This window comes from Numenius arquata, chromosome 1 (genome assembly GCF_964106895.1).
Source record: "Numenius arquata chromosome 1, bNumArq3.hap1.1, whole genome shotgun sequence".
NCBI classification, from domain to species: domain Eukaryota; kingdom Metazoa; phylum Chordata; class Aves; order Charadriiformes; family Scolopacidae; genus Numenius; species Numenius arquata.
In genome coordinates this window covers 109226310-109243859 of record NC_133576.1, presented here as the reverse complement: position 1 = coordinate 109243859, position 17550 = coordinate 109226310, and the positions used below count along the sequence as shown (strand labels likewise).

The window sequence follows — 17550 nt, the reverse complement described above, 5'->3', positions numbered from 1 at the left end:
CATACGAAGAGCAGTGTAATTTCTCAATTTAGAATGAACTGGAAAACTTTCTTCTTCTTCCTAACTGAATGGCCCTAGGACCCTAGTTAGAAAATAAGGCCTTCTGTAGACTAAGTATCTGCATTGCTTGACTATAGAAGTTATACCTAACATTAAAAAGTTCTCACAATCATTTTTTTATCCAGTTCTATTTACGTAATTTTAGCAACAAAAACCCTAAACCAACCAAATAAACCTGCACTCCTAACACTTTTACTGGTAAAACTTCTGATCATGAGTTGTTCTGAATGGATGGATCTCAGTGAGCTACATTTTGCCTGCTGGGCTTCTCAATTACTATTTTTGCTTTTTTTTCAAAAGCTTATTAGTCCTTAAACTTTCAGTATAAGGGGCAGGTATTCTACAACCTCACTAGCTTCAGGATTTGTAAATGTTTTCCTAAAAACCTATGAATGTCCTTTATAATCACCAAAGCATAAACTGTAACATAAAAGCTTTAGATATGTACAAAAACAAGATTATAGCAACGTGAGCTCAGTACTAAGAAGTTTCTCACAGTTTGTCTGTTTACAGGCAAGAATTGAACACGATACGGTACAGTTACATGATGTCAATCTCTTCCAGCCCACAGAAGCTACACAGCTTCATTTTATACAAGTAATGCTCTGAATCTAAAGTCAAAGAACAGCTTCTCTACCAACCGGTCAGCTGCAAACAAGTCCTATAATTTCCTAAGCACCACCAGCTACTCTGGTAGATAGAAGGAAAGCAGAACAGACCAATAAAATATGCATGTCAGAATTGCTGTTCTTAGTCAACTCAATCCTTTGACAGCTTGGGCCTCTCATTATAAAGTGAATGGCAACAGTTATTTTGGGGGCGGATCTTTACTATGCTTAATCCTCTCCATGCAATGCTACCTTTCAGTTGCATACCAAATGTAGTTTGCTCTAGTTAAAAACTAATTTAAAGTCTTTCATCAAACACTCTTTTATTTATGCGAGTAGTTTCATTCTGAAATCTTTCATAAATATAGTATTAACCTTTTGAAGTAAGTTAGTTTGATTAGGGCTACAAAGATGATTAGAGGCCTAGAACTTTGCTCTTACAAGGAAAGGCTGAGGAACTTGGGTCTTTTTAGTCTGGAGAAGACTGAGGGGGGGATCTGATCAACACCTATAAATACTTAAAGGGTGGGTGTCAAGAGGATGGGGCCAGTCTTTTTTCAGTGGTGCCCAGTGACAGGACAAGAGGTAACGGGCACAAACTTGAACATAAGAATTCCATCTAAACATGAGGATGAACTTCTTGACTTTGAGGGTGGCAGAGCACTGGAACAGGCTGCCCAGAGAGGTGGTAGAGTCTCTGTCTCTGGAGACGTTCAAAACCCGCCTGGAGAAGTTCCTGTACAACCTGCTCTAGGTGGACCTGCTCTGGCAGGGGGGTTGGACTAGATGATCTCCAGAGGTCCCTTCCAACCCCGTATCATTCTGTGATTCCTTTCAACAGGAACATAGACTCAAAGGGCTTGGAATGACTACAAAAAATGGCTCATACTGTCAAGAACTTGACAAAGGTGACTGGAAACTATTGCTGATATGTTAAATTATCTAAAGGTACAAGCAAGTCTGCCCTCACACTGTCTGAGCAGATAATACACCCATGCATACCAAACACCAGTTTTGGTGTTGGGTTTTGTTTTCAGTAATTCTGAAAACAAACCTGCAGCTGACTCTGCCTGTCTAAAGCTCTTCAACTCCAGCCTAACTAGAAAATACACTGGGTGATACCTACTACTTATGAAAGCAAAGAAAAATTTACTGTTATGAGAGAAACCTTAGAAGCTTCACGTTTAGGTAAAACCGCTAACTGTGAGAACTTTCAGTTTTACGGAGTTTGACATAAAGTGTTCTCTGACATCTAGTTTAGGGCCATAATTTAATCAGTAGGTGCCAATTCGATAGCGCTAGTAATATTAAATACACCTAAGAACTGGAAAGCACTATACTGCACAACTATATATACTACATTTAAACAGAAAGCCAATCAAGGACAAGAAAAAGCTGATGCTGTACCTCCATCATTTCCAACTTGTCAGGATACGCAAGGTCGCCTGGAGCAGGCTTGTAGCCTGTGATATCAGTCTGAATGTAAATATGCGTCCTATAGACAAGACGCTCTTGTACATCTTCTAACATCTGCTTGACACCAGCTGCAAACGCACCCAGTTGTTCAGCTGACAAAGGTAAAAAAAACTGTTAATTTAATGACAAAACAAGCTTACAGACACAAAATTTTAAAGTAACGGATATAGAACTGTCACAAAACTGACTTGCTGCAGATGAAGTCAGACTATTTTTGGAACAGCAGCACGCAGACAAATCTATGACAAACAAGGAACTACTGGACTCCATATTGCAGTTGTTTGAGCTCCCCAAATTTTCATTAGATTGTGGAAATGCAATCTCACACTGATAAATTAAGACGCTATGTTAGAATGACGCATTCTAATTATTTGAGACCTGGATACATTGAGTGGCATTTCTTCCTGGACACCAAACCAACGTGCTTTGGTTCTATCACAGCCAAGGCCTGCAGACTTTGGGACTGTCGGGAGTTGACAAGGTAACTCATCTACCTGCCTACCAGAAGAAGATCCAAAGCAGCTCACGTCCAACTTAAGAACGATTGTATCAGCCTGAGTTTAAGCAGTAGAAAGTCACTTCTTAAGATCAGCCCAAAGATTTTGTGAGCAATTTTTTCCTCATTCCCAACACTGTTACAATTTTTTTGCCTATGTGATTTAATAATTTTAACAGTTAAGAGGACAGCAAAAAACAACCAGGTTCCATCTATGAATTACCATTGTTCTGTACGTGATCTTCAAGCATCTCATTTTTGAGAATCCCACAGAGTTCAGAAAGTGTCTCTAAGTGAATGACGTGGATGATCATTGGCCTCAGGACGTCATACAATGAAAGACACAACTTCTCCAAGAGTTCACTACGAAGGAAAAATAAAACAAAGCAGAACACCTTCAGGATCCTGTAATACCAAACAAAATTTTATCACAAACACTGATTGTTTATGGCAAAGATTTTTATAAGGAGGGTGAGAAAGCAATGCAACATGGTATCACAGAAGACTTAAGAAAAGACTGTTTAAATCACGAACCCCCGATTTCCTACAAAGTCTTCTAAGAGATGTAGGATGCCGATGGATTAAAATGGTGGTACAGTTTGAATTCATTTTAAAATTAAAAATAAAATAAAGAATAGAAAAAAAACAACAAACAGCTCAATCTGTCACAAAACGAAAATATTGCCAATTGGTTTACCTGGCTTCTGTGTAATTAAACGCTCCTGCTGTGCTCAGAATCATACTCCCACTTTCCCCTTGAGAAAAGGCTCCTCTGATTCCAAGTACTCAACAGTTTATTAGAACCAGGAGCACACGAAGGATGCAGGAGGGCAAGCTTGGTAACCTTTTCTATAACAACTTCCAACATTGCAGGGCATACTTCTCAATCTAACTGAAGTTACTGTATCAGTGCAATATGAAACACCAGAAATTCCACTTTGATTTTTTTCTTTCCTGTTTGAAGCGATGCACATCTTGGTTAAGACACCAGTAGTGTGCATTCTAGACATTTTTGTCATTCTCAGTGCTCCCTTCACTAATCACAGATTAGCTAGTAATGCTGTTGCCACTAGCTGAAAAGTCAAGTAATTCCCCAGTTAGACTTGGAAATATAAACACTAAGATTGTTTAAGTATTTACAGTATGGCACAGTTGTTTAGCTTACTGTACTATATTTTTTTTTTTTCTTCTAACTCACAAAGAATGTCTGACTATAGGACAACGACACTTCAGTTGCTTTCAGAGTGTGGACAAAAAAAGCTCACAGAAGAAACATTTTGAATGTCTCTCTCCTGTTGTATTCTATAGCTTTACAAGTAACTTGATAGAACTGTAACTCTCCGTGTTAAAAGCAGGAAGTTTCAACAGCCTTGTTATTAAATACAGCACTCAATCTGAGATCTCTGCTCTTGGCTAGATTTTTGGTAAACTTTTATCTGTACATAGACACCCAGCTATTGTGTCTTCAGAGCACCTCAGCAATTCAGAAAAAAATGAGGATATTTATTACGCAGCTAAGGAAAACCTAATAAAGTAGTTACTATTTGAAACATTTTCCTCAAAATATTTTACTTAGATGTAGGCAAAAAAGGAAAGCAAGTTCTCACAAAAGGAGGTAACTACTTTCCATCAAGACTCAAAAATAAGCAGAAGTCTATTCTCATTCTTGGTGCAAAGAGCAATAGTGATGAAATTTCTGTCTGAACAACATTTTACATTGATTTCAATTAGGATTTCAATCCTGTTTACCTCAGGATGTGGTCTGAGATAGCTAAATTGGTTCTTAAGCCAACTTAGTTAGGTCACCTCAAATCCTGAGCACGTCCCACATGAGACCTCAGTTTCTCAGGAAAGGGTAAGACTGCTCCTACTCTGGCACTATGGCTTATTTCTAGTGAGCTTTTACACATTTACGGTTTTCCTCTAGCTTTAGAGGACATGGAGGATAATGGGCAGTATTTTTTCCAGGTTACACTTATTCAGCTCAAGCTGCACTTGATTTCAAGATAGTACAACACTCAAAAACAGTGTGTTGGTTATATTAATAGGAATATACTTCATTTATCAACTTTATATCAAGGAAACGTGACTTAATCCAAATTTCAAAATTAAATATAATTATTAAAACATACCAGCAAATTGGAGAAGGGGCATAATCTACTCAATTGCTCTAATATTACAGTTCCGTTGTAAAACACTTAGAATACTTTTATAACAAAATTACTACGTGAAGACAACAACCTGGCCCTCTTCAAGATCAAGGCAGCACAGACACAGATACTGTCCTGTATCTGCGGACTGTCAAGGGTCAACCACCCTGCCTTCTGTTCAGCCCACACACAAGCACATGGTAAATACTCCTTGACATTAAGGGCAACTCACTAACTAAATCCTTGATGACCAATGTCTGGAGTTCATCAGCTTAATTTTACACTGAAGTAAATGAAAAGCACTTCTGTAATTGACTGTGTGAACCAGTGGCATAGAGGCAGTCCAAAACCAGCTGAGAGCTGCAGCACTGTAAACTTCTCAGCTATTTCCAAAGCAACTGTGTGTCTTTGTCTCTTTCAGACCATCTACACAGCATTTACATTACCCAGAATGCTGGGGTAATAAATAAAACCCATGGTGTTTTATTTATGGGAATGTAAACTAGCAGCTTGAAGAAAAAAGAAAACAAAAGAACATCAAATTCTGACAAATAAAGTGATTAAGGTTTTTTTTTTCTTGCTCATTCTTACCAAACCACTTCAATACAACCCTATTTGCCTTATCACATTGTCTGCTATATCACAGCACAGTAAATATAACATGCAGTAAAAAAAAGACCAGCATGTACCACCTACTCCAGTTTTGGTGTTGGTTTTGTGAAGAACTCATTGTAAAGCTGGTGTTCATCCTGGCATACATGGACCATAAAGGCACAACCACTTCGTACCTGTATTCACAGAAATGCAAATACTTGATTATTAAATTATTTTCCTTGCATCAGTACCAAAAGAGGCATTACAGATACTATTATTATATAATTATATTATATATTGTATTATGTATTGTATTATTATTACTACTACAACAGCTATGATTAAATTAAAGCTTTGGGAAACTCAGAATTATCAAGATCAACTACAGACTGAAAAGATGTTACCAGCCAAATAAAATTTCTTGTTTTGTGCAAACTTCTGTCCCTTTTTGATTCTGATGAAATTTAAGTAACCACACTTCATGCTTTTGCAAATAACCCTTTGTGAGATTTGTAGCAGAGCAGAGTTTTTACAGAATAATCTTCCACAAAACATGCATTACTTGAAAATTTTAATTATTTAAACCCACAAGCAACAGTGACAATTCTGAATGTAAACAACTGGATTAAATAAGCACATTTTACTTGGGGGAGGGGGAATTAAAACATAACAAAAACCCCACAGCACATGACAACTTTACCTACCAGAGCACAATGATCTCTGTTGTTCTGGCTGGTTAATTCTGTAACAGTGCTAGCGATACTTGGACCAAGCAAAAGCTCCCTCTGGTCGAGGTAACACTGATGGATTTCATTGAGAACTTGTTGATACCTAGCCAAGAAATTAAAACAGTAACTACATCCTGAAGCTCATTTTTTTGGTAAACATAAAATTCATTCTAATACCCTTTTTCAGGTCTACATGATTCTATTTTTTAAAACTTTCTTTTAAACGAATAATGTGTTAAACAGTATTTAAACAAAAGTAAAAATCTTCAAAACTTAAAATAGTTGAAAATAAACTATGTAGACATACTCACTCTGGCATTTTTTCAGATCTTTGCTCTACTTGTTCAATAAGAGTCTACTCAATAGAAATAAAAAAAAGAATTATCAGCAAATGATTTTTTTCTAATAATTGGAAAATAGTTTGCAGTATTTTTCCATGGACACAATATGCAATCTTTGAACATTCACACTTGCACAATATTCAATCCTTGCATTCACTCTACTAATACATTCAAACCCCGTTTTCATAGCTTCCTTTTTGCCAGTTAGTTACCAGCCCACTTACTCTGACTTTGGGAGCAGCTGCTCTGAATTTTACATAAAACAGTGTGAAGGCATTGTCAGAATTTGGCACAGCTGAAGGATCCTGAAAGAAGAGATGAGTAATTGGTTAAAAAGGAGAATACTATATTTGGTTTCTAGTATGCAAAGGCTGAGATAATTATGCTCTAAAACAGGATATTGGTTCTTTACGTTTATATTGCCAGTGGAATAGCTCTGCCACTTTCCACCTAGAAAGGCATGCTTGTTTCAGAACTCGGATAAAGCCAGATGGAAGAACAGCACTCATAACAAAAGTTTCAACCAACAGTCTCTACAGCCAAAGTAATATTTTCAGTAATTATAGCATTCTCCGTTAGAAAGAACAATTTTCTCTGGTCCTTCCACAGTTGTACTGATTGTTGCTCCTTAATCTGTAGTACCAAAATGGAACAAAACGTCCCTTTTATCTGCCAGTCCCAGGGCAGAGAAGCTAAATTTGAGTTTGGATTCAAGCTTCAACTGGAATGGCAAGTTTTGAGGCAGTTCCCCATGCAGCTCCCCAGCTTAGCTGGGCAGACAGTTTGAACCGAGAGAAACTCTAGTGCTAACAAAGCAGAGCAGAGGCCCAATTTAACCACCAGGCTTTCTTCCCCTTACTAACGACAGAGAGAATCAGATGGCATTCCCTTAAAACTTCATGTGTACAGGAAAACTCTTCCACCTTCAACACCTCCTGCTTTCATCCCCGTGAGCAACCTGATCATCCTTCTACAAACACAGATCAAAATCCCCCAAACACTCACATGTGAGGAGTAACAAAGAACATCTACATCTCATTAGCACCTTTCCAAGACCTTGTGTTGCGTTGCAATAGGAAATCTGAACACTTGATCACAACTAAAAACCACTGGTCCAGTACTGCACTGCTAGTAGAAGCAGACGTTAGATGTTTCAGAGTAATATGCAAAACATTCACAAAACCCCCACATAAATGGGAAGGAGGAGGCCATCTGACTCCTAAAAGACGTCTCCTTCCTGACTTAGAACTGCTCAGCAGCAATTCAAATCCAGAAATGAAGTTTCACATCTTTCTGTAGACATGCTTATTATCACAGACGTTCAATTCTGCTTGAATTCAGCTCACTCATGGCAATCCGTTGGCATCAAACCAAGCTATGATACTTTTTTTTAAATAAAAAGTAATTTTTTACCAAATACAAAAAACGTTCAACACCACTTAACAGAGATCCTCCGTCCAGGAGTATCCTTTAGCAAGTTTCCATGAACAGTGTGTAAAATCCCTTTCTTTATGTCTGAAAGATGCTAGAATTGAGAACTGATGATTTCACTGTTTTTCCCTTATGACACTAAGTTTGACTGTAAGAGAACTAAGCACGAGCCATAAATCAGTTAATTGGAGAAAGAAAAAAAGCAGGTAGAAATAGACGTTTCCCTCTCCTTTCTCTTCTGCCAAAATATTGCAGCATAAGACTACTCACATTTTAATGAGACCAAAAAACCTCCCTACTCACCTCTCTGCCTAAATCCCACCAGAGTGAGTGGGAGTAAAGCACCTGACTCTTCCCTGCGACACTCTTAACAGCGCTGTCAACATTTTAAAACTAACCAAAAGATACTACCAAAAAGCAGTAGGAACCTGTCACAGTTATTCTCTGCAGCTACACAAAGCAGTGCAGACTTAGCAAAAAGAAATATTTAGATGACGAAAAGCACCCAAAAATACTTACTGGAATATAACACTGAAAGAGTCCTGTCATGAACTCAAAAGTTGTTGTGCTTTAACAGTTTTCATCCTACAACACCCAACTCCTGTATTCATTCTTCAAGCATTCCCTGCAACCTCTCTGTCTGGTTGCAGCCTCTCAAACTCAGTCATTTATCCATCGCTTGCCTTCACTGAGGTTACTGTCCACCTACCTCAATTCACCTACCTCACCTTCTTCAATTTCCAGGATTTTTTTAATTACTACTATTTTAAAATCTTTTGGATCACGAGATCTCTTAGTTTCGTCTGAAACTTGGCCAATCTATACAAACACTGTGGCATAGGACTAACCTATTTTCACACAAAACTGCCTCCCACGCTCAAAAAAAAAAAAAAAAAAAAAGAGAGAAGAAAACCATATAGTGTTACAATAGACATTTCAGTACAGCTCAAGTTACCACTTACTGATTCACCTTACCCTTTTCATTAACTGGCTTGTGAGGTTCTGTAGTGTATTCACAGTGTATGTCTTGATAAGGTGCATAGCTTTAGAAAGGCATTGTTTAAACTTAATCAAATATACAGGATAGTCTTTAAAATTTGGCTGAAAGAAATAAAAAAATCCATTTTAAATATGAACAGTAAGAAAGTTGAAAATTCATCAAAACTTAAAATACTCTTTTTACTAGCTAGAAATGCTGATTTGTGCAAACTAAAAGCAGTACTTCACAAAAATTAAGCAGAATATTAAGTATATTCAGTCAAATCTTATAGTTATAAATTGTCATCATTGCTTTCTTACTATATTTGGTGGGGAGAACATTTCATACGAAAAAAAAGCCCACCACAAAAATAGTATGAATACATAGTTTTGAAACTATTAAGATTTAACTAAAACCAATACAGATTTACTTACATGCGATGAAATATATGCAATACAATCATCAAGCTTAGCCAGCATGGGAATGAATCCTTCACTGTTCACCGAGAGCGTAGGGGAATTCAATTTCTTTGAACACAAGACAAAGCACCATTGTAAGGTACCCCAGTAACAGTGTTGGTGACGTTCAAAAGATCGGTACATTTTCATTTTCTAAGACTATTAATATAGTGAAACATTACTTACTGTATTAATGTTTTCCAGCTCATTAAAATAAGAAAGTTTCTGCTGGATGTTTTCAGCCAGGTCAACAAGTTCTGACTATTCAAAAATAATAAATAGAAGAAAATCAGCTATATACATATATAAAATACATCTATAAATTAAAAATTATTCAGCCTCCCTTTCAGTTCTCAGCACACACCAGTGTTAACTAGCTCTAGATAGCTTGCAACTAAATAAGTACAACAGATGCAGAACACAGCAGTGCTCTCTTGCTCTCTCTTACCAGAGAAAGACCTATTACTCTCAATAGCGTATTAAAAAACATACATTCTACAGGTTTCTCAGCATTCCACAGACACTTCTGCATACAAACAGCAGTGCTGTCACCAGCATTACAGAGAACTGTAGAAATCCTGTATGTCAGGATTGGAGCCTTTAAAGGTTCTCCCTTATCCAGTCATGCCAAGAAGACATGTTCATTACATCACTCACTGTTAGAGTACTTCATGAGGAGAAAGAAAGCATTTGGGAAATAAATTTATAATTAAAAAAGAAACCAAAACAAAACAACAACTTTCTTCTTGCAATAACCAGCTCAAAATACTTTGTAAGTGATATGAATTGTTAATTACAATAAAGTTTGCACTTGTCAGGCATCAGTTACAAAAACTCGCCTCAGGTAATTATCCTTCTTGATTAAAGCGTACATCGACACACACTGAACATTTTAGTGCACAGAGCCTGACACCCTGGCTGCAGGTGAAACACACCAAAAACGAGGTTGAAAGCAAATGGAGGGACTGTCACCACAGCTCACAAGATTTCCCAGCCTGAGAAAAAGAAACTTTTGTTTATGGTACCTTGGAATTTTCCAGTAATCCTCCCATCAAAGATTACCTGCTCTTTCAAAAGTTGTTCACAGGCCTCATGCAGCGTTCCTGTCTTCGTGGAGACAAAAAGATATTGTTTTTGCAGCGACTCCAGGTGCTGAAGGGCACTATTCACATCGTTCAAGATAGCATCACACTGCTCCTGAAAGCCAGACAAGTAATCCCTCATCTGTCTAGAAAAAGAGAATCAACAGATAACAGAAGTAAAATTTCACTTTCCGCATTTGCAAATCCAGCTGCCTGCAAGGACACCGCCACTACCTTTCCCTCTCTAGGAATAAAAGACCACTTGCATCAAGCAAGAGTGCACAATAAGCAAGTGTTCCATGACCCACAGAAACAACAGAGCTATAGGGTTTGGAATAGCCACTGCAGTAACTCCATTTCCCCAATATTCTTTATAGCAAGCCTACCCAGAAAGCAGCAGCATGCACCACAGCTGGTCTAGAGCATGCAAATACTGTCTAAATGGACAGAAGAAACATAGAGGTTACTGCTCTGCTAGCAGCCAAATTCCACCTGCCTTGCTTCCAACAGGAGTGTTAATTTGGGTCTCCTCTTCTACACAGTTTTCAGTTTCCATTTAGAAATTAGCTTTACTCTCCTAAAGTAGTGGAAATTATCCAGAGGATTCAAAACTTACTGCGAGGATTGAAAGAGGCTTAAATGAAATAAATCCAGTATCTAACGTATCACCAAGTTTGTCCAAGGCTCAATGCAAATACGAACTCTAAATGATTGCTAAATCTGTGTCAAGCATTTAGCCTGACTAAAACATCATTTAAAACGAATTACTCTTGGATATCAGCTAAAATTTCTAAGCTCTACTTCACCACATACAAAGCTGCAAGTAAAATCACAACCCTCTGTAGTAGTTGTGTGCAACCCTTTTGTGTACAACAGGTAAAGAACTTACTTATTTCCCTCCTGCAAACAAGTACATATTGGCCACCCTACAGACCATTTCGCATCCATGGCACATTTCAGTATCTGTGCGTGCTATTTTGAACATGTCAACCGACAAAGTCCAAGGGTGCTATTCTTTTTAGGCTGTTAACGATTTGAACATGGGCATAGTATATGTCTAAACCACTGCTTTTAAGAACCGTCACACCCTCAAATGTCAGAGCATGAGAGGAAGAGAGAGACTGAACAAAAGCAGAGAAAAACAGAAGATGGGAATACAGCAGTATGTATTTGTGGCCAAAAAGCAAGTTTGTAAAATTTCAAAACACAGGTCAGTTTCTGTAAGTCATTGGCAAATCTGCTAAATGGCTAAGCCATTCAGCTCTACTTCAGATTATTGAGGAGTAACTGTGACAGTCAGTGGGAAGGGGTTCTTCTGAGCCTGATGGAAAAGCCAGTTAGACAAAAATAGATGAAAATGCCCAGTCTCAAAACCGGAGTTGAGCAAAGTGTCAAGGAATGCAGGGAATGCAGATGCAAAGTCACAGCCATAGTCACTGGCAAGCCGAATGGTGATAGCAGAAATAGCTAGCAGCCACACCTGTTTACACACTCTTACCCTCAGAGGATGCCATTTCAATAGCGGCGGCAGCCAAAAAGGCATATGAAAGCTCTTAGACTGCCTTTGTCTACAGCCCCGTCTATAAGCCAAAACTAATTTCAATCTGTCTCAATAGACGAGGCAGTTGAGAAGGAAATCTGCATCCCTTTTAACTACCACAAGGGCAACAGCCTTCAGGATGGGAGTGGGACATACTGCCTTGGAAAGCTTCAGCTGTTCCAACACATTCCCCCATTCCCCACCCAGCTGAATCCGAACCAATGCTAACATTGTACGGACAAGATGAAGTCCTTCAAGGTTTAAAGTGCTTACAGTGAAAGGAACTGAGGAAAAACACGTACCTATACTTGGCACCTTCATCTTGATCCATCTGTGTTTGTACCTGAGCAAACCAGGAGAAGAACTAGAAGAGATTTTATGGTGTGAACAACACAGAGATCACATGCAATCAATTAAAAATAAAAATCAGTTCTACGAAATGAAGTTGAGCTTTTGTTAAAAAAATGAGATGTTTCAGAACTTAATTATTAAGCAAGGAAACATACTATAATTTCTCATCCCAACTGAAATATCCTATTCTATTCCTACACATGGGAAAGACTGAGTTTCTTCTGGTTTTATTTGCACAAGAACAAGGCCGTCACATCAGAAGGGGGGGAAGGGCGGATGTGACATTCTTGTATATTATGAGCAACACCATCTTACTGAAGGGGTGCCTTACTCTCACTTAAGACTCCCCTTGAAGTGGGCAAAGTATCTGTCACTTAAGACTTCAACGATTTTTCTCCCCCAAGTTTCTTCACACATCTTGAAAACAGCCCCCAAAAAATTAACAAACCCACCAAAAGCTGGGCAAGAGACATAGAAACTCACAGAATTCTCTGAAGAAGATTACTGCAACTTGGAGGGTATTCAGCATCACTTACCTGCTGTGCTGTTTCAATTCTTTCATCCTCCATCCCCAGCATGGCAAATCCTTTCAAGAGGACATCTTCTGTGGATTCTGGCACCGCAGCCGTCAGCGAAACAGTTAGCGACTGGGACGTTAGGCTGCACAAATCTTCAATTGGAAGCTGCTCACAAAAACCCACAAAAGTTTAGTTAGGCAGCTTACTAAGAAATTGTATATTCAGCTCAACTACAGTAACACAATCCAAAGCATCAACTTGAGAAAATTAAAGGCATCTACTTTTTAAGAAACAAATGCATTGGACATTTTACCTACCAATATGATAATACACCAACAACTACCATAACTATATATTAAGAAACACCTAACATTTTTTTTTTTATTTTTTTTTTTAGTTAAAGTTGGAAAATACTACGCAGGATTTTACATAAGCACGTTTGCCTCAGAACAGAAAATGAATGTACATGTACCTGACATACCTGACCTGATGAGCTATACTTTAATTTCCAATTTAACTGGTTCTATACCCAGAGAAAAGCACTAGAAAAGTGTCTGAGAACACAAGAATTCAGAACGCATGCAGAAGCAAAAATAAATGCCACTGCTGTCTATGCTACACGGCAACATCACTGCCCAGGAATTGTCAGATTTTTTTGGAAGATATTTAGAGAAAATTCAAGACTTAACACTGCCAGAATTTATTCAGGAAATAGTGTTTCATACTCTTTCAGATGCTTTTTAATGAAGAAGTCAAGCTAAAAAGAAAGGCTTTTTCAGAAGACAAGGAAGAGCACTGCTGAGAGGGAATTATCGGCCACAGTGAGCAAGAAAAATACGGACAGAAGTAACTTGAGAGAAATTGTATTTGGTTGGAGACTATTAATTAGCTTATACAGAAGAAATTAATTCAAGAAAATAAATATCATTATGTAGTCTTTTTAATTCACTTAACAAGTACATTATGTTTTCTATTGCTGAGAACATCAGTAACGTAAAAACAGAAAACTCTACTTAAAAACAAATTGGTATTCCCCTAGAAATTTACTCACTCCATAAAATATTCATTACCTGGTAATATTAGTCTGGTAAAGAAAGAACTGTCAGGATTTCAGATATCTGAGAAAACACAGACCGATCTTCTTTGTTCAACTTCCACACACCTCCGCCCCCCACCCTCCAAAACAGGCAGGACCCCAGCTGGGGAGCCAGGGTTTCTCTCGTGACTGCTACTGAGGAAAAGATGAGTTGATCAGAGCCTTCTTTTTCAGAACAGCTGAGACACCACTGTCCCAATCCACTTCAGCAGGAGCCACGACCAGCTGAAGTCCTCAGTGACTTGGCATCTCCATTGTCCTGGCTGGCAAATACGGCACCTGCCTTGTTGCAGAGCTGGTTTAGAACCTTAAGAACATCCTCCGATAGCAGCACATCCTTCTACAACCATTTTGGCTGCCTGCCAGTATTTTCTTTAGTACAGTTGCACACAGCTTACACAAAAAATAAACCAGGAAGCATGAAATGAAACAGGTGCATTCCAGAAATTAACTGCTTTACGCCCTCCCCTCTGTTATTTTGACCTTTCAGACACTTGCCAAGAGCCAACTTTGTTGATTTTATGGCACTATATCTTGTGCTATGATCCTGTTCAAATACAAAACCTCTCATGAAAAGCGCAGTTAAAGAAGGCAAACATTTTGTTCCCCTTCCCTTTGTAGACAAGGAAGCATTCACAAATAATCATCACGTTAGAGTCTGATATTTTATAACCAGGTGGGAAACTGTGTCTTCCATGATGATGAGAAATTATTAAGCTTTTTACCGCTATTCCTGGCTTTATACAGCTTGTTGAATCATGTGTAAGTTATACCAGGAAATAATCACAGAATCATAGAATGGTTTGGGTTGGAAGGGACCTTTAAAGATCATCTACTCCAACCTCCCTGAAATAAGCAGGGACACCTTCAACTAGATCAGGTTGCTCAGAAACCCAGGCAACTTTACCTTGAATGTTTCCAGGGATGGAGCATCTACCACCTCTCTGGGCAACCTGTTCCAATGCCTCACCACCCTCAGCGTAAAAAATGTCTTCCTTCTGTCTAGCCTAAATCTACCCTCTTTCAGTTTAAAACCATTACCCCTTGTCCTAGTGCAACAGGCCCTGCTAAAAAGTTTGTCACCATCTTTCTTAAAAGCCTCCTTTAAGTACTGAAAGGTCGCAATAAGGTTTCCTTGGAGCCTTCTCTTCTGCAGGCTGAACAACCACAACTCTCTCAGCTTGTCCTCATAGCAGAGGTGCTGCAGCCCTCTGATCATTCTTGTGACCCTCCTCTGGGCCCACTCCAACAGGTCCATGTCTTTCCTGGGCTGAGGGATCCAGAGCTGGACACAGTACTCCAGGTGGGATCTCACCAGAGTGGAGTAGAGGGGCAGAATCACCTCCCTCGACCTGCTGGTCACGCTTCTTTCGACAACAGATGGTGCCAGCAGATATAAAATCATCAAGATCAAATCAAGAGGACGTAAAACATGTAACTCTATGACTAAAGCTCTCAATTTCAAGGGGACAAACTCTGATGAACTGAGTGATGTGGTAAGGACGGGCAGAGAATGCCCGGTGGATTTCAGGAGGAAAGCTGCTACCGCTGCCTACAAACCCCCTGCCAAGCCGGGTCGGGCGGGCAGCACCACGCCATGAGGCCCCTGGGGAAGGCTGGAGAGAGAGCGAGCACTCCCGAGGAAGGCAAAACGGGCCGGCGGGCTGGGGGAGGGCGGCTGTAGGCCCAGCGAGGAGTGGACGGAGGGTCCCACCGGCCTAGGAACCCCGCTAGAACGCCAAACGCTGCAGAGCCCCGCAACAACTGGGGGAGAGCGGCGGCCCCGCAGGCCCCAGCGGGCCGGGCGGGCACCCCCGGCCGCCTGGCGACGTGGCAGCGCGGCGCCTTCCTCCCTCCCGCCCTCCCTGAGGCCCGGGCAGCGGTGCCACCTCACCTCGGGCGGCACCGGCAGGTTCTCGGCCGCCGCCTTCAGCTCCAGCACGGAGTCGGTCTGGCGGTCGCTGAGGGGCGCGGCGGGCAGCGGGCGGCGGTCCCACAGGCTGAGGCGATCCCGCACCTCCCTGCCCGCCGGCTCGGCGAGCGGCGGCTCCGCCATGCTGCTGGCGGCGTGGCGAGAGGCGGCGAACGGCGAGGCGAGCGGCGGCCGGGCCGGGCCGCGCCGGGCCGGAGGTGGGGGGAAGCGGGGCGGAAAAGGGAGCGGAGCGCGGTGGCGCTTCCGGGGGTTCCGGCGCTTCCGTCGGCGTCGCGTGGCAGTAGCGTCATTGGCGGGGGAGGAGAAGTGCGTCAGCCAAGGGCGGAAGGAGTAGAGGGGGAGAGTGAGAGAGCGGCGGCTGGGCGGGATGGCGTCCCCTGGCGGCGGGGAGGGGCGCAGGAGGATGCGGCGTCTGCGTTATCGGGTCCTGCCGGGCACAACGTTCCCTGCATCCTTCTTTCCTGAGATGGGGGCTGCAGGGCGACGCTGCTGGTGGCGGGGCTCGCTCCGGGCCACCCCAGCTTCTCCTGGGCAGCGGTGCTCTGTCCCAGACTCACCTCGCTGCGGCGAGAGCTCCCGCATTGCTGAGCTGGTTCCCAGCATCGCCCATCAAACCGAGCTGTGGTTTTCCCACCCACCGCAGGATTTATTCTTGACTTTGGAAATCCCCGTTGTTGTCTTTGGTTTGCCGTTGGGTTTTTTTGTAAACTTGGGGTTTATTTTCACGTGTAAGGATAGAAGATTTAACTAAGGCATGTCTGACTTAAAGAATGATAAAATTGTCCAGGTTGGAAGGGACCGTTAAGATCATCTAGTCCAATCATCAACCTAACCCTGACAAAAACCATCACTAAACCATGTCCCCCAGCACCATGTCAACCCATCTTTTAAATACCTCCAGGGATGGTGCCTCAACCACCTCCCTGGGCAGCCCATTCCAATGCTTAATAACCCTTTCAGTGTAAAAAATTTTCCTCATATCCAATCTGAACCTCCCCTGGCGCAACTTGAGGCCGTTTGCTCTTGTCCTGTCGCCTGTGACTTGGGAGAAGAGACCGACCCCCGCCTCTCTACAGCCTCCTTTCAGGCAGTTGTAGAGAGCGATAAGGTCCCCCCCCTCAGCCTCCTTTTCTCCAGGCTGAACAACCCCAGCTCCCTCAGCTGCTCCTCATAAGAGCTTGAAAACAGCTTCAGTTGTTCTCTACAGCCAAGATCCCGAGCCCCAATTCCACCTTTCATCCTTAGCAGGTAATTTCTGTCCATCTGTCCCCCTCCAACTTCCCCCTAATCCCACCCCCTCACTCCAAACCAGTGGGTTCCTCATCCCCCCAGAGCCCAGGAACCTACCCTGCTCACGGGTGTAACACTGCGCAATAAACATGGTTTGCTGCTACACAAAACTTAACTGATTGTTACGAAAATACCTATAAGTGTCTATAAATACTTAAAGGGTGGGTGTCAAGAGGATGGGGCCAGTCTTTTTTCAGTGGTGCCCAGTGACAGGACAAGAGCTAACGGGCACAAACTTGAACATCAGAAATTCCATCTAATCATGAGGAGGAACTTCTTTGAGGGTGACAGAGCACTGGAACAGGCTGCCCAGAGAGGTGGAGTCTCCGTCTCTGGAGACATTCAAAACCGACCTGGACACGTTCCTGTGCAACCTGCTCTAGGTGGACCTGCTCTGGCAGGGGGGTTGATGATCTCCA

At 41.4% G+C, this 17550-nt stretch overlaps 1 protein-coding gene across 1 annotated transcript in view; it reads right to left on the bottom strand.

Moving 5' to 3' along the window:
* Window positions 1-15964, bottom strand: part of COG3 (component of oligomeric golgi complex 3) — a 34348-nt gene extending 18384 nt beyond the window's left edge. The window contains exons 1-13 of the mRNA XM_074146508.1: window positions 15803-15964; window positions 12831-12977; window positions 12246-12307; window positions 10384-10549; window positions 9508-9582; window positions 9298-9390; window positions 8860-8985; window positions 6678-6758; window positions 6424-6467; window positions 6089-6215; window positions 5487-5578; window positions 2864-3003; window positions 2076-2236 (exon numbers count right to left, since the gene is read on the bottom strand). Of these exons, the coding sequence (XP_074002609.1) occupies window positions 2076-2236; window positions 2864-3003; window positions 5487-5578; window positions 6089-6215; window positions 6424-6467; window positions 6678-6758; window positions 8860-8985; window positions 9298-9390; window positions 9508-9582; window positions 10384-10549; window positions 12246-12307; window positions 12831-12977; window positions 15803-15964 (1476 nt within the window). The remainder of the gene's footprint in view (window positions 1-2075; window positions 2237-2863; window positions 3004-5486; window positions 5579-6088; window positions 6216-6423; window positions 6468-6677; window positions 6759-8859; window positions 8986-9297; window positions 9391-9507; window positions 9583-10383; window positions 10550-12245; window positions 12308-12830; window positions 12978-15802) is intronic.
* Window positions 15965-17550: the final 1586 nt, after the last annotated feature.